Source organism: Pseudophryne corroboree, chromosome 2, assembly GCF_028390025.1.
Source record: "Pseudophryne corroboree isolate aPseCor3 chromosome 2, aPseCor3.hap2, whole genome shotgun sequence".
Lineage (NCBI taxonomy): Eukaryota > Metazoa > Chordata > Amphibia > Anura > Myobatrachidae > Pseudophryne > Pseudophryne corroboree.
The window spans coordinates 962,019,884-962,042,449 of NC_086445.1; the positions used below are offsets into that span (position 1 = coordinate 962,019,884).

Below are 22,566 nucleotides of genomic sequence, written 5' to 3' on the forward strand. Positions count from 1 at the left end.
TTCCGGCGCCGGTATACTGTGCGCCGGTATCCCGACATTCGGCATACAGAAGACCACCCCCACACACACGGGCCCCTGGCTTCAGGGGGGCCCACAACGCACACGTTGCATCCATGTTTTATTACATACATTTCTGGAGTCCCGCATTGGCACTACAGCTACGGTAACAATCACAGCCAAGATGGCCGCTGTGCATGCGCAGTAGTGATTAGTCTCCAGATCATGGCAGGCTCCATGCTTCCGGAGACCTGCACATGCACAGTAGACTCTGGCACAATGCCAGAGCCTACTGTGCCGTGGGGAGGAGAAGGCGCACCCGGAGAGGCCCCCTCTACTAAAACACCCCCTGGTATTCATATATATAGTAATTTAATTGCATGATAAGTGATCTTGGGGGTCATTCTGACCCGTTCGCTCGCTGCTTTTTATCGCAGCCGAGCGAACGGGTACCCACTGCGCATGCGCCCGCCGGCGCATGCCAGACGTCGAAGGCCGTAGCTGGGCTGCGATCGCCTCTGCCTGATTGACAGGCAGAGGCGGTCGCTGGGCGGGAGGGGGCGGAACGGCGGCGTTTGGCCGCCGTTTCGTCAGCGCGGTTTGGCCAACGCAGGTGTGTCCGGTCCGTGCAGGAGGGTGGGCCGCAACGGCTGCGTGATGTCATACGCAGCCGCTGCGGGCCGGGGAGCGACAAGTAGCTCCCGGCCAGCACGCTAAAGCTGCACTGGAGCTACTCTTGAAGTGCAAAGGCATCGCCTCTGTGCGATGCCTTTGCACTTCTGTGAGAGGGGAGGGCGGCACTGACATGAGGGGTGGAGTAGCCCTGTGCTGGGCGTCCCCCCGCATGTGAGAGTGAATGATCGTAGCTGTGTGCTAAGTTTAGCACAGCTACGATCATCTCGGAATGAGGGCCCTTACCTATTTATGTCTACATGATTTCTAAGACATGCTTCTCAAGGGCCTGATTTTTTACAGTTAAGTCGTTCAGAACATAGTATCAGATTATTGTAGTGCAAGGCTTCATATTTCACTTCATTCCATTGCACTTGCTTTTGCACTATGGACAGGGTCGGACTGGCCCACAGGGATACAGGGGAAAACACCAGTGAGCCCCACTGCCTTAGGGCCCACTACTTCCTCTAGGGATCAGGTTCCAGACTGTGCCCTTGTATTATACATGGTAGATATGTTGCATTACACTGCAAAAGACAATTGTGTATTTCAAGCCTTTGTGGAGGCTGGCCACACCCCCTTTGTAGGCTGGCCCCTATCACTGGATTCCCCCGGTGGGCCCTTCATGCCCCAGTCCAACACTGACTGTGGGGTGTAGTATGGTATGCCGGCGGCCGGGCTCCCGGCGACCCGCATACCGGCGCTGGGAGCCTGACCGCCGGCATACCAACAGCGTGGTGAGCACAAATGTGACCCTTGCGGGTACGTTGGCGCCTGCTATTTATTCTCCCTCCAGGGGGGTCGTGGACCCCCACGAGGGAGAATATCTGTCGGTATGCCGGGTGTCGGGATTCTGGCGCCGTTATACTGTGCGCCGGGATCCCGACATTCGGCAACCTGAAGACCACCCCTGACTGTGGGCTTAATTCATGTTTGTATGCAGTTGCGATTTTCAAGGCTATGGAACTGCTAATATTAGCAAGTGAAGCTGCTGCTACAGGAATTCTTCTTCTTATTCTTTATATGGCGCCACAAGGGATCCTCAGCGCCCAGTTACAGAGTATATAAACAAATAATCAAAACAGGAAACTAGTGACTTACAGTAGAAGACAATATAGGACAGGTACAGGGTACATAAACATAGCTACAGCAGCAGACGGCACTGACATAAGAATCAGGGTGTCAGAAAACCGCGGGATTTGATGCTGTTGAAAACGGTTTAAGTAAGCGAAGGATAAGCATGAGGGTTGAGGACCTTGCTCGCGAGCGTTTACATTCTAAAGGGGAGGCGCAGACAGACAGGGGTGACACAGATGGGGTAGACAGCGAGCGTGGAACACGGGTAGGATGAGATTTGGCTGGGTTTGGTGAAGAAGTGGGTCTTCAGAGCCCGTTTGAAGTTTTGTAGAGAGGTGGAGAGTCTGAGGGGGAGAGGTAGGGAATTCCAGAGAAAGGGAGCAGCACGTGAGAAAATTAACAGAGATGCCCACCAAGGCTATCTGAATCCCATTCGCAATTCTGTACACATTCGCAGCCTTTATGCAAAAACAAGGAACATCGGTGCTAAGGGTTTCCCTATGGCTAGACAGATGACACAGCAGTAGTGACGCAGGTGCCATGTATTTGTGCATACGATTTCGCAGGTCACAGCAGATACCTGCCCTGAAAAAAATGCCATTGACACGCATGCGTGTTCCCAACCACTCCCCGTTAACACCTCCAAACTGTCACTCCCTGTCAATCACTTCTCCAAGCAATCTTATTTGTGAGCGGGGCCGCAGCTGCACCATGGCACATGCACATTCCGATCGCAGCACATGCTCAGCCTGCCATAGATAGATCCACATGAGGGTATCTTACCTTCAGGATCCCCCACAGTCAGGCATTTGGTGGATGGGCAGTGCTGACTGGACAAGGTCCCTGTCATTGGCCCCCGGCTGAGTAGCCCTGGCAGCCATAGATGGAGTGACAGCAGGCAGACATGAAGGGGATCTAGGCGCTACTGTGGAAATATATAGACAGCACCGCCATCTGCATTTCATAAGAGGCGCCAGTGGCCAGCCAATCAGAACTGGATGTGTGGCAGCTAATCAGTAGCGGGCACCCTTGATTGGCTGCCGGTCTGGGAGTTCCGAATTGGCTGACAGCTGGTGCCCCATTTGAAATGCCAACGGAGCTATCTATATCTCCATGGCTGCCTGCCAGCTAGAGACACACCGCCGTTACCCGGGCCTGCCCCCCCCGTGCAATTGCATGGCTTGCCTGCCTGTTGAAACAGCCCTGCCTGCTGAAAATCGCTGTGTTGCGTGATAATTGCCCATTGTGTACTAACATGAATTAGGCCCAATATACAGGCTATTCATTAACCTCTAAATACGCAAATGTTCTGTGGATTTCATTTGATCTAAATGTGTCTACTGTATGTTGGCACACCATTTAAAAAGTCATCCGACTTCCGGGTACGGCGCCGATGCGTGCAGCAGCAGCAGTGTGAGCTCCGTGTGCCGCCCCAGCCCGCGCTAGCCCGTACGCTGCACATAGCGTTACAGCCCGCTCCAGGACCGCTCACCTGCCTGTGGGAACACCTCTGGCACCTGATGGAGCGCTTCCTGGCCGCCCCGGAAGCGGCTAAGCCCCTCAAACAACGTCCTGCAAAAACGAAAGGGGAATCCAAGATGGCCGCCGGACAGCAGACACAGCCGCAGCAGCAGCAAATACACACAGATCGTGAGTTACATTCCTCCTCTGACTCCTCTGTGAACACAGCTCTCCCTGTACATGCTGCCCCCTCTACACAGAAGTCTAATAAGACTACAGAGCAGGCTGAGGGCCCAATTACATACTCTGACATGGTAAAGGCAATTCAGGACTCCATTAATCCTATTATGGAATCTCATGCTGCCAAAGTCACACAGGCAGTGCATGACATCAAATCACAGTTTAAACAGCTTTCCAAACGGGTGCAGGCTAATGAACAGCGCCTTGGGGAGACATTTCATGACGTTGCCGATTTAAAGGAACAGTGCGCCTTTCTTCAGAAATCCCATTACCAGCTTCTTAATAAGGTCGACGATCTCGAGAATAGATCACGTCAAAATAATCTGAGGGTTGTTGGGCTGCCCGAAGCCCTTAAAGGGCCAGCACTCCTTTCCTTCATACAAGACACGCTGCCAGATCTGCTTGATATCCAAGATTCCTGCACGGGTATGATTGTGGAGAGGGCCCATCGCATTGGTCCTGCAAGGCCTACGCAGGATTCCCGACCCCGAGCTGTTATTTTCCGTTGTCTAAATTACATCCACAAAGACACCATCTGGTCTGCGTCTCGCCGTAAGCGGAACTTACAATGGAACGATGTGAAGATTTTTATCTTCCAAGATTATTCGGCAGAGGTGGCCAGGGCACGACGTGAATTCACCCCACTTTGTTCCCGCCTAGCAAAAGCAAATAGAAAATTCGCTCTTATATACCCAGCACGATTACGCCTGTTCAAAGGATCTTCATTTACAGACTTCTCCACCGTGGCTGATGCGGAAGCATATCTACTGGAAGAGGAGAACGGCCGTTCCTCACTGCGCCAGCCCTCAACGGCCTCAACGGACTCGACTCCTGACTGCTAACCACGGCTATAAAATTCCTTAGCGTGGTTATCTCCTCCTTTACTGGCGATTACTCTATTACTTTGATATATCTGTTTATGTTATAGCTGTTAATCGCTAGAAGTTCTTGAAATTATTGGTGGGAGGAGACGCCTCTCTTACCGACGTAAATGCTATGGCGGGTGCCATTTCATCATTAATCCCATTCTGAATGGGATCCTTCTTTTAAGGCGCCTTCCACCTAAAGTTTTCCACATGTTATTCTAAGTTATGTTTTGTTTATGCCATATATAAGCTATGCTTATTATTTCTCAGTACCAGGGCTGGGGCAAGCCTGGAGTTCTTATCTGGTTCTCCAATTGGCGAACTATAGGTCAATTTAGATTATCTTTGTACCTGAAGTGCACTTTTGATGCTAATCCTTTGATCCATTCTTTTCTGGATCCTTTGCTTTACTTTCCCCCACTTTTTCTACCCATTGTTCTCTCCTCTCTGTGTCTTGTCCTGTTGGTTTTCTATGTCCATGATAGCAATGTATTTTGTAGATATGATATTATCGGTTTTATTTATTGCCATGAACCATACCTTTCTTCAGCAGAATGATGACCAGTTTAAAAATTGGCACATATAATGTAGGTGGCTTCCACTCCCCCATAAAGAGGAAGAAAATCTTACTTTACTTATCTAAACTACATGTAGATGTTGCATTCCTCCAGGAGTCTCATCTCCTTCCCCCTGAGATTGACAAGCTCAATTGCCTGGGCTGGAGAGTGCTGGCGTCCGCCCCATTTACTGCCAAGGCCCGTGGGGTACTCATTTTGATTAGACGCTCCGTCCAAGTAGACCTTCACTCCTCCCAATCTGATACTGAAGGCAGATATCTCATTGTAGACGCCACTCTAGATGACTCACGTTTTCTACTGTGTAATGTATACGCCCCCAATATCGATCCCCAACCCTTTTTTCTGTCCATTGCCGCTAAACTGCACCCACACTCTCATAAACAGGTGATACTCGCAGGTGACTTTAACTCTACTGTATCCAATGCTCTTGATAGGAACACCAAACCCAGATCTAGCCGTTATACTCCCAAATATGGTTTACCATATCTAATGTCACAGCTGCACTTGGTGGACGTGTGGCGAGCCTGTCATCCAGTCGACCGTGAATACACTTGTTTATCGGCTGCTCATGGTACACTGTCGAGAATCGATTATCTGCTCATCTCGGCTTCTATGTTTACCAGGGTGCAAACTTCTGAAATTGAACCGGTGTCCTTGTCGGATCATGCGGTCTGCTGGATGGCTCTCGCCACCTTCCCCAATAGAGGCCCTGTCAGACAATGGCGCTTCCCATCCCACCTGACCAATTCCATTCAATTTAGAAATATGCTGGAGGCATCATGGGCTGACTTCACACATTGTAATATAACTGCAGAGAAGGAATCACCGCTCCTGTTCTGGCAGACGTCTAAGACAGTACTAAGAGGTGCTATCATCTCCTTCACCTCCAAACATAAGAAAGACACACAAGCTCTGTACCTTGATGCTCAATCTAAACTTACTGACGCCTACCAAGCGTTCACGCAGTCCCCCACCCCAATTACCAGAAAACTCTACCATGAACAGAAATCCCTTTTTGACAAACTCTTAACCCAAACCGAATCTAAATTAACATTTATGTCTCAATGTAGATTTCATAAATTCGGCAATCGATCTAGTCGATTGCTTTCAAATCTCCTGAAAGGTCAACATCCCCCAACACTTATCCATGCTCTAACTAGGGCTGACGGCACTGTGGTACATGATTGTGGCCAGGTGTCTGAGGTTCTGCAGTCTTTTTATTCCTCACTATATTCTGAACCCTCTATTGATTACCAACAACAACACTCTTTCTGGTCTTCCCTTACGCTTCCCTCTCTATCTTCTACCTCATCCCAACCCCTACTGAACCCCATTACTGAGGAGGAGGTGCTCCATGCAATTCACTGTTTGAAACCAAACAAAACCCCTGGACCTGACGGTCTAACCAATGAATACTATAAAATACTGGCCCCTCAATTGGTCAAACCCCTTTGTAAACTATTCAACTTGCCGTTGTCCGGAACACCTCCTCCACTATACTTCAACGCTGCGATTCTGAAAATCCTCCATAAACCAGGGAGAAACCCCCTGCTTCCCAGTTCATATAGACCTATATCCTTATTGAATACGGATTACAAGATATATACCAAGATCTTGGCAGACCGGGTAAAGCTTCACTTGCCCTCTCTGATCCAGGAAGACCAGACAGGGTTTATTTGGGGGCGCCACTCTACGGTGAATGTGCGTAAGATACTGACTGTCATGCAGTGGTTGGAGACTTCGGGAGACCAGAACCCCTATGCCCTTCTCTCCCTTGATGCTGAGAAGGCTTTTGACCTAGTCACATGGGATCACCTTTTTGACACCATGCACAGGTTTGGATTCCCGGAGGCCTTCATCCATGCAGTACGTCTTCTCTATCATGACTCTTCCTCTCAAATCCTCTCTAACAATTATATGTCCTCTCCCATCCCCCTCCATAGAGGGACCAGACAAGGCTGCCCCCTTTCACCTCTTCTATTTGCTATAGCTATAGAACCCCTAGCCACTGCACTGCGCATGTCTCTAGAATATACTGGTATTGTCGTTGGGTCGACTGAAGTGAAACTCAGTCTATTTGCCGATGACATGCTTTTATTTATCTCTAACCCCCAATTTTCCATCCCTGCTATAAAGCACATTATAGATAATTTTAGCTCTTTCTCTGGATTTCGCGTGAACTATGACAAGTCACGCCTCCTCCCTCTAGGCCCTGGTCACTCCACAAACCTTCTATCCCCCACGCTGACACAATTCACAATTTGCCGCTCTCCACTTAAATACTTAGGCATCATGATTCCCCCTAATCTGGACGCCCTATACTCTGCTAATTTCCACCAGATATACTCCTCGGCGGAGAAATTATTGAACGGATGGATGGATTTACCTCTATCATTGTCTGGTAGGGTAGTGGTTATTAAAAGCTTTATTTTTCCCAAATTATCCTATGTCCTCCAAATGCTTCCCTTGCAACTTTCCAAGTCAGATATCCAACGATTTGACTCCCTGTTTACAAGATTTATCTGGGCAAAAAAGAAATCTAGGGTATCCCGCCATATTTTGCGACTGCCGAGGCCGGAGGGTGGTTTTGGGATGCCAGACATCTCTGCTTTTTCAAATGCAGCTATGTATCGATACATGGTGGATTGGTTTTCTGGTGGCTCCGTATATACTCTCCCCAACATAGAGGAACACCTTTTCCATCCTTTCTCCCCAGCTGCTCTCCTTCATGCACCTACCTCACTGATTCCTTCCCATATAAAATCCAACATACTCTTTCATGACACTTATAAAGCCTGGAAATCTATCAATAAACGATTGCACAGGAATTCCTCTAACTCCCCTTACACCACCTTTTGGGGCAACCCACAATTTCCTCCTGGTTTGGACGGCCGTGCTTACTTGACGTGGAAAGAGAAGGGCATCTCGTGCATTCGAGATATCTTTGACCCTGGGGGTAAGATCTACTCTTTCTCTGCATTATCAGATAGATATGGTCTACCCAACTCCCAATTTTATATGTACCTCCAATCCCGTCATTTTGCACAGTCGTTACCACCTGGAATGGCCCTTGATACGGCCATTGACCCTCTTACCCCTCTCTTGCGTTTTAATCTGACCATAGGATATAGGCTGCGTAATTTATATTCTATTCTCATAGACTCAGGGAAAACACCCTTGCAAAGTGCTCTCCACTCGCGCTGGCAGCGGGACATACCTGATTTCCCGGCTATGTCGGTACTTAGGTCCAAACTGTCCCCCACATTTAAATATTTAAAATCCGCAGCTTTGCAGGAAACGCACCTCAAATTCTTAAATAGAGCCTACATCTCCCCGAAACAGCATTCCTATTTCACCCTGGCCTCTACGGGTCGATGTTTTAAATGTGGGATGGCTGAGGCCACATACTATCATAACTTCTGGGACTGCAGGAAAATAAGAACTTTCTGGGACAAACTGATAAACCATGTTAATGATATCTTTTCAGTTCGAATCACCAAGCTCCCTACCGCATGTCTATTTTACTGCTTTTCAGATTGGGACCTGGGACCACACAAACAGAAGATTATACCTGCCCTGACAGTTATCCTCACTATCGCTAAAAAATTAATCCTCACCCATTGGTTACACAGACAACCTCCATCTATTACAGAAATGAGAACCTCTCTGCTAAACAACATATTTTACGAGCGACAGGCTCTAGTACCGGATATAGAGTCAGGGGCCCCTAGATTCTATGGGAAATGGGAAACTTATACAAAGCTTTGATAATGCCACTCAGCTCAGAATCCAGAAAATTTTCGAACCCACCACTTGGTATTTGTATAGACAGATTGATTAATGTTATTAACTATGCTAAGTTTGAAATGTGTTGAGCCGGTAAATAATGTCTACTTATCGCAGTCCACAGGACATATATCCAACCTGACAACCTTATGGTATAGTTTTCCCTTTAGAGAACGATGCTGTATGTTGTCCTGTCTTCATGTCTTGTCCACCCCCCCCCCTTCCCTTCCATCTCCCACCCCCTCTTTTTTCTTTCTTTCTCCTCTCATTTCTCTTCCCTCTACAATCTATACGAATTCGATTTTCTACCTAACCAATCTTCTTTATAAAATAGAAAATTATTTGAAGAAGGGTTATTATCTCTTCACTTTCTGTTTTCTTTCTCCTTGTCTGTAGTGGTCTCTCAGCTGCTAAGGGTCTCTATGGTCAGATACTGAGGTTTATTACAAGTCTTTACTTCCACTAGATACCTTCATGTCTCTTTAATACCAGATCTCACATTTCACTAAGCAAAATGGTAACCCTAGACAATAGGAGTGGAATATATCCTATAGATATCATTTATTACCAAATTCTTACATGTACTATATGTAATTATGCATGTATTTTCCACATACCGAGACTTTATTGTATGACCCTGACCTACCTCGTATTTCTGTTATTTGTACCTCTCCACTATGAATCCAGACATGGAATTTTGTACATCTATCTCTACCTTTCTTCAATAAACATTGTTTTGAAAAAAAAAAAAAAAAAAAAGTCATCCACTGGGGTGCAACTTCAGCGTAGCCACTATTTGATAGTGAGCTCTAACATAACATGCAAATCAGCTTAATTGTAGATTAAAAGATCTGCTAACGGGTGGTCTTCAGTTTGCCGGCTGTTGGGATCCCGGCGCACAGTATACCGGCGCCGGAATCCCGACACGCGGCATACCGACACCTTTAAGCCCTCTTGGGGGTCCACGAGCCCCTGGAGGGAGAATAGATAGCGAGGCGCGCCACCGTGCCCACAAGGCAGTGCCGTAACTAGACATTTTAGCGCTGTGTGCAAGAAATGGCATCGGCGCCCCCCCCCCAAACGTAAACTGGCGGCGGTGCGCGCTGTAGGCGCGTGCAAAAAATATAGGGGCGTGGCTTCACGGGAAAGGGGTGTGGCCACAAAATAATACCAATTCCTACAATGGTGCACAGTAGTCTCCATTATTCAAATTACGCCGCACAGTAGCGCCACTACACCGGGTAGTGCCCCTTTTTCACATTACGGCAGACAGCGTCCCCTTTTTACACATTACGGCAGACAGCGTCCCCTATTTTAAACTTTATGGCAGACAGCGTCCCCTATTTTACACATTACGGCAGACAGCGTCCCCTTTTTTACACATTACGGTAGACAGCGTCCCCTTTTATATATATTACGGCAGACAGCGTCCCCTTTTTACACATTACGGCAAACAGCGTCCCCTTTTTACACATTTCAGCAGACAGCGTCCCCTATTTTACACATTACGGCAGACAGCGTCCCCTATTTTACACATTACGGCAGACAGCGTCCCCTATTTTACACATTACGGCAGACAGCGTCCCCTTTTTACACATTACTATCCAGAGGGGATGGCAGTGAATGGGAGAGGAAGAGAGATGAAGGGGGGGGGGGGGGGGGTAGAGGAGGGAGAGCTTCGTTCACGTACCTTTGATCTGACTCCTCCTTGGGGCTGGGCACCAGACGCAGTGAAAGATTACTGGCCCAGTCCTGCTCTTAATTAGAACCCCAGCGCCTGATAAAAGCGTCACTTTTAGCGCTGTACGCGCCACAGCGCTGCCTTACAGCTAATCTCCGTCCTCACGCTGGTCTCGTCGCCTCTGAGGTCACAACAGCACAACTGACCAGCCAGCGCGGGTGACAGTCTTGAGCTGGCTCACCACGCGCTGGCGGACAGGCAGTGGGAGCGCAGGGGGAATATGCGCTCTAACTAGGTGTGCGCTGTGGGCAATGCCCCTTCTGCACACACCTAGTTACGGCGCTGCCACAAGGGGCTCATTTGCGCTCGCCCAGCTGTCGGTATGCCGGCGGTCGGGATTCCGGTGCAGGTGCTGGCCGCCGGGAGCCCGGCCACCGGCATACCATACTACACCCCTGCTAGCAGGTGTGGGTTTGCAGGATGTGGCGGGTGTGTAAAGTAATGCTGCGTGAGAGAATGAAGTGAAACTCACAGTCAGAATCTTGTAAGTTCTCTATGGCAACCAGTAGCCTCATTCTTTCCTCGGGGTTTGTAATATTAAGCTCACAAAGATGACTCTCTTTTATGTCCTTTAGGTCTTCCAGTGTCTCATAGCCATTCAGCAACAGGCTTGACATGTAATCCTGTGGGATAAAAAGTCTTTAATGAATATATCATCCAAGTACTCACTGCAAACTGGCTACAGAAGTCCTCGCAATGGCAGAAATAGTGGGGGTAATTCCGAGTTGTTCGCTCGTTGCCGTTTTCGCTATACTGCGATTAGTCGCTTACTGCGCATGCGCAAGGTTCGCAGAGTGCATGCGCTTAGTTATTTTACACAAAAGTTAGGTATTTTACTCACGGCATAACAAAGCTTTTTCATCGCTGTGCTGATCGGAGTGTGATTGACAGGAAGTGGGTGTTTCTGGGCAAAAACTGGCCGTTTTATGGGAGTGTGCGGAAAAACGCAGGCGTTCCAGTTGTAAAACGCAGGAGTGGCTGGAGAAACGGGGTAGTGGTTGGGCAAACGCTGGGTGTGTTTGTGACGTCAAACCAGGAACGAAAAGGACTGAGCTGGTCGCAATGGCTGAGTAAGTCTGGAGCTACTCAGAAACTGCTAAGAAATTTCTATTCGCAATTCTGCTAATCTTTCGTTCGCACTTCTGCTAAGCTAAGATATACTCCGGGGGGGCGGCGGCTTAGCGTGTGCAATGCTGCTAAAAGCAGCTAGCGAGCGAACAACTCGGAATCACCCCCTGTGAACGTTAGAATCGAATTCAGATGCTGTCAGCGTTAATTAAACCTTTGTTTCTCGTTATACCACATTTTTCTATTTTTTTAAATATATGAAAATAATTTAGTCATTATGGTTATAAGCACATTACATGGGGGGAGATGTATGAAACAGTAGCCTGTAGTTGTCCATAGCAACCAATCAAATTCAGCGAGTCTACCCTGTATTTGTAACTCAGCAATCATTTAAAAGGCTTCGTGCCTGCCTGCGTCTAGCAGGTTATTACATAAACCCTGATGTGCGTTTGTTTATCCAGATACTGTAAGTGTCCTTCTTTGGTCATTTGAAGCGTTGGTAAGTGTACTCCGATAGGATGAGGCGCCACTCACCTGCAGATTGAACCTTTCCAGGAGTTCCTGCAGCGTTTTCGGCCTCGGCCGCTTACTTTTCCTTCTCGGTATCCTCTTTGTGGGTGGGATTTCCTCTTCAGAAATAATGTCCACATATATAAACTTAAAGTTCCCAACTTTGTTATTCAACATGCCAGTCCAGATGCCCATGGGTGTCTTGTAGATAATATCTATGACATCTCCTTTCTAAAGGACACATGAAGTAAACATCAGAATAGCTGTTTTCCAGAGAGAGAGAAAGCCTATTTACATACTTCCCAACTTTCCCTTCCTCTAGATCGGGACCCTTGCACACCATAAGTGCGTGCGACCTGGAAAGGGGGCATGGCCTCAGGTGGGAGGGGTATTGTCTCACGGTGTGACACTCTTTTCAGCATTGTGGGGGAATGCCCAGCACTCATGAGCAGCTGGGTAGCCCCCCCCCCCCCCCCCCCGCTCACTTCCCTGCACTGAATCTGCATCAGGAATCGGGACAGTTGGGAGTATGTATCCAGTACTAGGCAATAAAGAGAATCTAGAAAATGTGACGCATGATACACAATCTAGATGATTGCAAGAAAATGTCAAATCATTTGTGCTGTATTGAAGCATAAGAGACACCAAAAATGATGACTTGTTTCCTGTTACAGTGTTCTGCTATACCCAAAGTGAATGAAACAGCCCTGGCGACTATTTTGTGGTGACTTATGGCAGTGATGTCTGTTAATTTGGCATTTGCTTGTATTTTATTTGATTGATTTTTTTCCTCATATAAGTTAAATATAAATGACTTAATGAAGTACTGCCACTGTAGATGCTACCCACGGCCGTAACTACCAGTTGGCACTAATGGCACTCACCAGAGGCGCCAGTCCAGAAGAGGAGACATCTGGCTCAGCCGCCCACAAATATTAATCCCTGGGGAGTCTGCAGCCGCCTGGCACTGGGGAAGGCACACAACAAATGACCCCAACCTTGCCATTTGGTCAAGGCTCCTGGCTCTAGGCTCCAACATGGATGTTATGTATAATGTGAATGAGAAATCAATGATACCACAGCTGGCGCATTTGGAGTATGATGTACATGTAGTGAACACTGGTACACCATATACAGCACACTTTCGGCCAACTGAGTATAACTGGGCTGATTCTGAGCATACTTGTCTACTCTCCCGGAACAGCCAGGAGGTTCTCCAAAATCTGGTAGGTACACCCGGCCACCCAGAAAAGAGGGCAAGTCTCGGAGCCAGCCTCCACCCGCCTGCACTTTCCCCTCGCAATTGCTCACCCCCCCCCCTGTAGCCGCTCACACCCCCCCGCAGCGGTTCGCTGGGCGGTCCAGGGGGAGCTGATGACACGAATCTTGCTGAATTGCGTCATCATAGCCCCGCCCCCCACTTTACAATGGCGCTAATCTGGGCTCTGTATAGCAGGGGGCTGTGCTTGTTTATACAATCGCGCCTCCAAGCCCCTGCACCTGTGTATACCGATGCCACGTCCCTCTGTTGTGCCAATCTGGCTGCCACCTACCAGAGCATATCACATTAATCAGCGCAGTGGTCCTAGCCACATCACATTGCGACTAAGACGCATTTTCAGCAAAAAAAAAAGATGCAAACAAGATGGTGACGCTAGCAGAGTCTGCTGGGACCTGACGCACCGAGAGGGGCGGTCTGGCGTGACTGCAGCAATAATGCATGAGGACACATCTGTATAAGTACCTTATTATCAAGGCATACAATGCTGGCACTTTTAATGATAGAACAATGCATGTAACTGTGGTTATGTTTCTTGTGTCACCATCAGTGGCGCCAAGAGGGAGTGGAGAGCGGGTACTAATTACCCGGGCCTGGGTTTGGTGGAGGGATCCAGCAGGGGCCCCGATCCGTGCTCTCCTGTCACCCTCCTTTTACCTGTCTGCCAGCCACAATCTCTGTCCCTAGGCCAGCACACGTGGTTGGGCTGCGGTGGGTCTAGAGATACTGCTGCCACTGACTGCAGCAGTTTCCTCTGCCTGCAGGGGGAGTTAGTGATCATACAGATCGTGCCCCCCTTCCTGGATCTGCTGTGGCGCTCACATCGCTATGCAGCACACAAATAGTTCATATTTGTATTTATTTATTTTTTAAAAAGGGGATGTGGCCACACCTCCGTGATTAAGCCACACCCTGGACTTTACTGGGGCCTGGGCAATCTCTTTACGGCCCTGGTCACCATGCCCAAGCACGTTATAGCAGCAGTCTATTTGCATTATAAGAAAAGCTTTTTGCCAACAGCACCTAGGTCTGTCTACCCATATGCTTTACCAGAGTTAAACACATTGTGGAAGACTACAGTGACCACAGAATGCTATTTACAATGCTATTAGCAAATATATAATGTAAATGCAGTGCTAGCGTGTCCCTGGGAGAACAGTGAAGGCAGGAATTAAGAAGCTCTAATTTGCACATAGCGAATTACCTTGATTTTGAGTGACTCTGTGTCATACGGGCTAGGAGTAAAGTCAGTATGGACTGTTGCTCGGCCACAAAAGGGTCCGGTATAGGGTATGTCGTCATCAAATCTAAAACTATCCCTGTTGCTGGTTCCATCGGAGCAACTCGTCACTCCACCTACAAATAAAGTGTTCAACTAATTATACATTGTTTTGCTTTTACAATGACAAAATAATTGTATATTCTTTATCGAAATTGTTTCAGGGAATTTAAGTGGTGTTATGGGTTAAATTCAGATTATAATGGTAGAAGGACATTAGCTAACAAGTATTATCATTAACATTTATTTGTATAGCGCCAGCATATTCTATAGTGTTTTGCAGTTGGGATCAAGCTCAGTTATACCCCTTTCAGACATAGGACCCGGGAATTTCCCTGCTTCAGACCCGAGACTTTCACCTCTGAAAAATCCTGTGTTTTTGCTGGGACCCCCTTTCACATTCCCGGGTCAACCCCTTTCAGACATAAGCCTGGTCTGCCCTGGCAGCCAGGTCAGACCAGGCTACTCTCATGTCACATGTCTTATATACACACACACAGACGTCACACTCGTACATTTACACACACATCTTACACATACACATGTCACACTGAAAACACACACATACATGTAATATACACACACATGCCAAATTCATATACACACACACACACACACTCTCACTCACTCCAACGCCGGCTGCTTCAACTACTCACAGCAGCACGAACTACAGCAGCCGGCGCACGCCCCCTCTTCACTCCAGCCTCCTCCAGGCAGCCTTGCCAATCAGGTGCGACCTGGGAGCATCTTTCAGACCTAAGCCGGGTTGTTTTCCCGGGACTTGAGTCCGGGAAAAACCCTGGTCAGTTGCAGGGTTGGTGACCCGGATCACGTTCCCGGGTCGGTGCCTTTCAGACATACCAAATTCCCGGGTTGATGCGCGTTCATGTGCAAAATCCCAGGAATTTGGAGCATGTCTGAAAGGGGTATAAGAGAATGGGTAATAACAGACAGACATAGAGGTAAAAGGGCCCTGCTTGCAAACTTACAGTCCATAGGGCTAACAATAAATAAAACCTGACTTATTTTAACAATATAACAATATCTGGCAGCTGTGAGAGGCTTTGTTCTTAAATTTGCATTAGTGCTCACAGCAGCAGGCCCCATAGCTTTACTTTGTATACGTCTGCAATAATGCCCAATTTAGCTTATCTGAGCTTGGCCCCATTAGCTAATGGGGTTGGGTTTGTGTGATCGGCGGTTGGGAGATGGCCATGTTTGATGGCCAGTGGGGGAGGGGGCGAGCGCCACAGGTTCTGTTCCCTCTCTACGGGTGTCGCGGACACCCACGAGTGGGAATAGTCCCTGTTGGTTGGCATGCCGACCATTGGGCTGGTCACCGGTCGGGATCCCGGCATCGGTATAGTGAACAGCTGTCTCCCGACCGCTAGTCACATAACCGCATCCCAGCTAATGCCATATTTAGCCTATAGGCTACATTATTACCAATGTTTTCGCAAGAAGATCTTTTGGATCCCTCCCCATCAGCCTATACTTGCGCATGCGTATATATACCCGATGGCTGCACATGTGTATCAAGCATGCCAGGCCCGAATCCCAGAAGTAATGCATTGCGTGAGCCAGAGGTTCTCAAACACAGTCCTCAAGACACCCCAACGGTCCAGGTTTTAAGTATATCCATGGCTCAGCACAGATGGTTAAATCCAATTGACTGAGGTACTAATTAAGTCACTTGTGGCCAAACATGGATAAACTTAAAGCCTGGACCGTTGGGGTGCCTTGAGGACCGCGTTTGAGAACCTCTGGCGTGAGTTATCATTTTGCTTCTTAATCTTCGCCGGGATGGGCAAAGCATTTCTTCTTGCTGTGATACGCGCTATAATAAATGAATCTAATTGGAGCAAAAGTGTTATATGTGAAAGTGATAATCAGCAAACCCGCAGCACAACTGCCAGTTCAGAGCAAGATGTGGTCCTTTGTAGGGTAGCAACATGTTATACTTTCTCATGGGAGGAGCTGTAGATTGTGGGAATTCTTTGCTGAGTGGTTAGCACTAATGACCAGCTAAATATGCCAGGGGCTATGGCCTTGGAGAGCTGCAGTTCCAGGAGAGGGAGGCATTCAGTGCACAGTGAAGACGTCGACAGTTATTATGTTGACAGTGGTATGTTGACCAATGCTGACACATGTCATGTGTTAAAGCATTTTAACTAAGTTGACATTACAGGGGGTATTCAATTGTTCGCAAAAACGGACCCACAACAATTCTCCATAGGCTTTACCGCAAATTTTTCAACCTTTGAGCAGTTAAAAACTTGGGGGAAATCCCTATTTTAAGTTAAATAGTGCACAGCAGATGGCTCAGGGCGGTGATTTGGGTGAGAGGAATGGCTGTGCTGCGGTGTGGAGCGGACCCAGGACCTGGACTGGTGGTGTGTAGGAGTGTGTATGGGACCTGTCCTGTAGTGGTTGTGAGTGCCCTGCTGGCACTATACTGGGGGCATTGGCCCTCATTCCGAGTTGTTCACTCGGTATTTTTCATCGCATCGCAGTGAAAATCCGCTTAGTACGCATGCGCAATGTTCGCACTGCGACTGCGCCAAGTAACTTTACTATGAAGAAAGTATTTTTACTCACGGCTTTTTCTTCGCTCCGGCGATCGTAATGTGATTGACAGGAAATGGGTGTTACTGGGCGGATACACGGCGTTTCAGGGGCGTGTGGCTGAAAACGCTACCGTTTCCGGAAAAAACGCAGGAGTGGCCGGGGAAACGGTGGGAGTGCCTGGGCGAACGCTGGGTGTGTTTGTGACGTCAACCAGGAACGACAAGCACTGAAATGATCGCACAGGCAGAGTAAGTCTGGAGCTACTCTGAAACTGCTAACTCGTTTGTAATCGCAATATTGCGCGTACGTCGGTCGCAATTTTAAGAAGCTAAGATTCACTCCCAGTAGGCGGCGGCTTAGCGTGTGTAACTCTGCTACATTCGCCTTGCGAGCGAACAACTCGGAATGAGGGCCATTATGTGTATCTTTCACGATACTGGGGGCATTATGTGTATCTGGCACTATACTGAGGGCTTTATGTGTACATATCTGTTCTCACACATCTTTGCTTTAAATAGCCTAGTGGCGGGGCATTGTGCATCGCAGCGTAACGGAGAGCCAACAGGCTATTATGTTGCTACTGCAAGCGGGATGAACGCTCCCACGATCGCACCGGGAGAAACTGCATATTAGTACGGGCTGCGGGCACACAACTCCCCGTTGCCTTCTGTTGCATTGAATGCATTCCCGCGACGGAGTAGCAGGAATATGCATACGCAGACTCCAGCTAAAGAATGCTACGCCACTATAAGCAGCACACGATGCGTTCGCATCCCGTGCAAAGATGTGTGAGGACACATCTGTATCTGGCACTACTGGGGAAATGATGTGTAAATGGCACTACTACTATGGGCATTACTGGGGGCAGTATGTGTAAGCAGCTATTACTGTGGCCATTATATGTAAGGAGAACTATTGTGGGCATTATGTGTAAGGAGAACTATTGTGGGCATTATGTGTAAGGAGAACTATTGTGGGCATTATGTGTAAGGAGAACTATTGTGGGCATTATGTGTAAGGAGAACTATTGTGGGCATTATGTGTAAGGAGAACTATTGTGGGCATTATGTGTAAGGCCACGCCTACTTTCCCAGGAGTACGCTTGCCAAAGCAGTCTACACCTTCACTGCTGACAGATATCGAACCCCTGTTTCCCTATGTACCGATAGTGCAATTCACCTCTTGGGTAAACCCTACTTGGCAGGAGGCTAAGAGCATGTTCTGTGAGAGTTTTGGCTCACAATACAGACAATACTGAATTTAGAATTTTGTGTAGCTTAATAATGGAGGAAGGACATACATTTCTTGTTCTGACAATTGACATATGTGTCTCATTTTTAAAGTGTATTGAACGCCAACTACTTCACTGCGCAAAGAAATGTCAAATATAAATTGTATTTAGTGCTTTGCAAAAATATATAAATTTCTCCACTTTTCAAAGGCAATTGTAAAAGCGCTGGAAAAAAGCCTCTTCTCCCTGGTTTAACGCCCATGAATTATATTTCTCCTGCATCAAGTTGCCGCCACCTTACTTCTACTAAATGAGATTATTCTGATCTTGGAGAGATACCAAGATCTACAATCTGTCGCTGGTGGAGTCTCACAAGACATTTGTAAGATGAAACGTGCATTATTACACCTAGAAATGACTTATTTGATGGGCCCCCAACTGAAAGCATTTTTATGGATACTTACTAGATGAACTCTGACCGCTGTTGAGACTGTAAAGACTTTCTACGGATTCACTAGCTCTGAGCGTGACTTTCTCAGTGGCGCCTCCACCTGTGGTGTCATAGTCTCTGGAAGAAAAAACCCCATCGCCATCTTCACTCTAAATAAAAAGATAATAGACCGTAATAAAATTCCAGTTTAGCAAGTGAATTATTTGAGACAGCCGTCACTGCATCCAACCTCGGTGGTTGCTATAAACTTTTTCGGTACAAAGTGTTAAGTAGTAATTGGTTACGTTCAAGAACGCAATGGAGGAGCATTTAAGCAAGACTCTGACAAGGAGAAGATACTCATAGGGGGTCATTCCGAGTTGTTCGCTCGTTATTTTTTTTTCGCAACGGAGCGATTAGTTGCTAATGCGCATGCGCAATGTCCGCAGTGCGACTGCGCCAAGTAAATTTGCTATGCAGTTAGGAATTTTACTCACGGCATTACAAGGTTTTTTCCTCGTTCTGGTGATCGTAATGTGATTGACAGGAAGTGGGTGTTTCTGGGCGGAAACTGGCCGTTTTATGGGTGTGTGTGAAAAAACGCTACCGTTTCTGGGAAAAACGCGGGAGTGTCTGGAGAAACGGAGGAGTGTCTGGGCGAACGCTGGGTGTGTTTGTGACATCAAACCAGGAACGAAACTGACTGAACTGATCGCAGATGCAGAATAAGTCTCGAGCTACTCAGAAACTGCTAAGAAGTGTCTATTCGCAATTCTGCTAATCTTTCGTTCGCAATTTTGATAAGCTAAGATTCACTCCCAGAGGGCGGCGGCCTAGCGTGTGCAATGCTGCTAAAAGCAGCTTGCGAGCGAACAACTCGGAATGACCCCCATTGTTTAATTTCCCATTGCATTATTGTTTGCTAAAAATAGGGAATGAGATCTGCAGACGTACTAAGCAAATTCCAAGTAGAGCATTACCAGCGTTGGGCAGCCATTTTGTTCTACTGCAGTAATAGAAGTAGCTGTCATGTGTCCTCCTTTATCATCATCTATTATTAGCTTTTACGTCAGTGCACCACTGGTTCTGTAGCGCCATGCATAATGGACAAAAACCTACATTAAAATTACATAAAAAGCAAAACCAATAATGAATCATATCTGTACCTCGGCCAGAGCCTTGATGTACTTTTTCCCCATCTTTTTCCGCATAGTCAGAGATATGGCTTTCATCTTCTTTGTCAGACTTCCGGCATTGTTTGGCATCTTGTCGCCGTCTGTAGCTCCTCCCTCACACACGCTCTCTGTATCACCAATCTGTGTAGGTAAAGAATGTTTATTGCTCAGGTCAAACAGGGAGGCGGGATTTATCAGGTGTTCTAAAGAGGAAGATGTTTCCAAAGAGGAAGATGTTTCCAGGGGAGGTTTAAGTGCAGGCTCCGTGCACTCCCCTCCTCTCTGGGAGTGCAGTAGACTCCGGCTTTGTGCCAGTCTGCTGCCCATACCTTTTTTTATGTTGACCATTTTTGTGTCGACCTTTTGACCCTGTTGACCTTTTGCACTGTCTGCTTTTTTCATGTCGACCTTTTGACCCTGTCGACCTTTTGACTGTCTAACATGCGGTGTCTATCTATTGACGAACTAGACACTGTCTATCTATTATACCACACCCATGGGGCTTCGTATCCATTCAGCCACAGGAACATTATTGAGGTTGGGGACCAACATTGGTTGATATAAGGCAGGGTTCGTAGTTGATGCTTAATGGGGAGAGTCATCAAACTTTCTAAAAATGACAAATTGCCTATAGCAACCAATCAGATTCTATCATTTTGTGCTAGATAGCTAGAACCTGATTGTTTGCTATGGGCAACATTTCCATTTGTCCTCTTCAGAAGGTCTGAAACTCCCAACTCAGAATCAGCCCCCTAATCTTCAGCAACTCTGAGCGGATCTAGAACTGAAGTCCTTTTATGTAGTGGGCAGTTGTGTATCTATAATTGGTGCAGGGTGTGCAGTGCACACGTGCCCCTGGTTTCACACTGGACAATCTGCACCCATTTTCTTCAATACTTACCTCTCCGGCGCTACACAAGTTACCGGGAAAAGATCATATGCCCATTTTCCCAGTGCATGCACAGTAGAAAAATCACCAGGAAAATGGCTGTTGCGCCTTTTTCCGGGTGACCTGTGTGTGGGCAGTAGGTTCTGGTGCAGCGCTGGAATCTACTCCCTTGCGCTGCCGACTAGAGAGGGGCTTGGACCGAGACTGCAAAATGGGCTCTCACCTCACTTAGGGGGTGATTCAGACCTAATGGCTGTGCTGTTAATTTTGTTGTCCTGCGTTCATATAGTCGCCGCCTCCAGGGGGAGTGTTTATTCGCCGTGCAAGTGTGCGATCTTATGTGTACGCCAAGCTGCGAAAATCCATTTTGTGCAGCAGTGCGCAGCCCAGGACTTACTCCTGCAGTGCAATGAGAACAGGCTGATTTGGGTAGTTTCTGTTGTCATTGTGATTTCAAAAGAGTAAACACAGTTGTTTGACAATAAATGGCTTCACCCAACCACTAATCATGAGTGAAAGAAAAGTTTGTGAGTTATCATTCATATTCTCTGACAAATGGCCAGAAAATCACAAATTCTGCTAGGGTATGTAAACTTATGAGCACAACTGTATATTAGCCCAGATCTGTGACTCTGTGACTGTGTGGATAACGCTGGGCGGAGCCTCAGTCATAGAGTCACAAATCTGGCAAAATACCTCTCCGCTATCTTCAAGGCCGGACGCGTCGGCCTCCCCGCGGTTCCCGACTCCTGTGCTGGGTTTAGGAGGGCGGCTGAGCCCGCCCACAGGATACCATGACATTACCCTGGAGTCCTCCTCACACCTGCCCCCACATGACATTACCCTCCCAGTTCCCAAATGTTATCAGAGTCCTCCTCTCACTACTCATCCCCTCTGGCCTGATGTCTGCAGTGCAGGCTGTGGTGCCCCGGGGAGGGCGGGGTAGGACTGGGAGAGGGCGGGCAGGGGAGGCTTCGGGGGAGGTGACGGTTACCAGGAAGCGATGCCCGGGCATCTGCCTCTGCACCCCATCTAAACCACTCAGCAGCGGCTGCGACATTCGAGGAGGAGAGCCCGGCCAGTCACCAGCTGTGACCCAGCCCCGCGCCCCCCCCGGCACACACACCGCAGCCCCAGCCAGCATCACCGTGGGAGGCCCATGTGTCCGTGATGCCCGCTGTGGTCTTTGCCACCCCCGGAGATGGACAGTGGCGCACGCAGGGGGGGGGGGGTTCCAAGTACCTGGAAACCCCCCCTGAGCCGAACATTTAATTTTAGAGACGGAGACAGCTGTGTCTCCGTCTCAATAAAAGCCGCAACCGCGTTCGCAATCGCGAAGCTGCAGTATCAAAGAGCTCCGTAGCTCTCTGCACAGAGAAAGTCTGGAGGGAGCTGCTGGCTGGGCATGCTCGACCACAGCAGCTCCCTCCATCCTCGTAGTGCCGCCCGCCTGCTCTTTAAGCCCCAGCCCGGTATGTATAAAATGTAAGGTTGAAGTTTGTGTGTGTATGTTTATGTATGTATGTTTGTGTGCGCGCTTGTGTATGTGTTTGCTTGTGAGTGTGTGAGTATGTATGCATGTTTGTATGTATGTATGAAGGTGTGTGTGCTGTGTGAAAAGAAAAGAAAAATAAATATGTGTTATACATACATGCATATGTCCTGCAGACCTGCACAGTCACATAAATAAGAAAAATGCTGGGTGCCCTCAACGTTTCA

General features: G+C 47.9%; 1 protein-coding gene across 4 annotated transcripts in view; it reads right to left on the reverse strand.

Annotated features, from left to right (window-relative positions):
* The window catches only part of SAMSN1 (SAM domain, SH3 domain and nuclear localization signals 1), a 155,505-nt gene that overhangs the window by 43,651 nt on the left and 89,288 nt on the right, over positions 1–22,566 (reverse strand). For all 4 annotated transcript variants that reach the window (XM_063956344.1, XM_063956345.1, XM_063956346.1 and 1 more), the window contains 5 exons: positions 19,950–20,099; positions 18,818–18,953; positions 14,480–14,631; positions 12,021–12,227; positions 10,891–11,041 (listed from right to left, as the gene is read on the reverse strand). In XM_063956344.1, the coding sequence (XP_063812414.1) occupies positions 10,891–11,041; positions 12,021–12,227; positions 14,480–14,631; positions 18,818–18,953; positions 19,950–20,099 (796 nt within the window). The remainder of the gene's footprint in view (positions 1–10,890; positions 11,042–12,020; positions 12,228–14,479; positions 14,632–18,817; positions 18,954–19,949; positions 20,100–22,566) is intronic.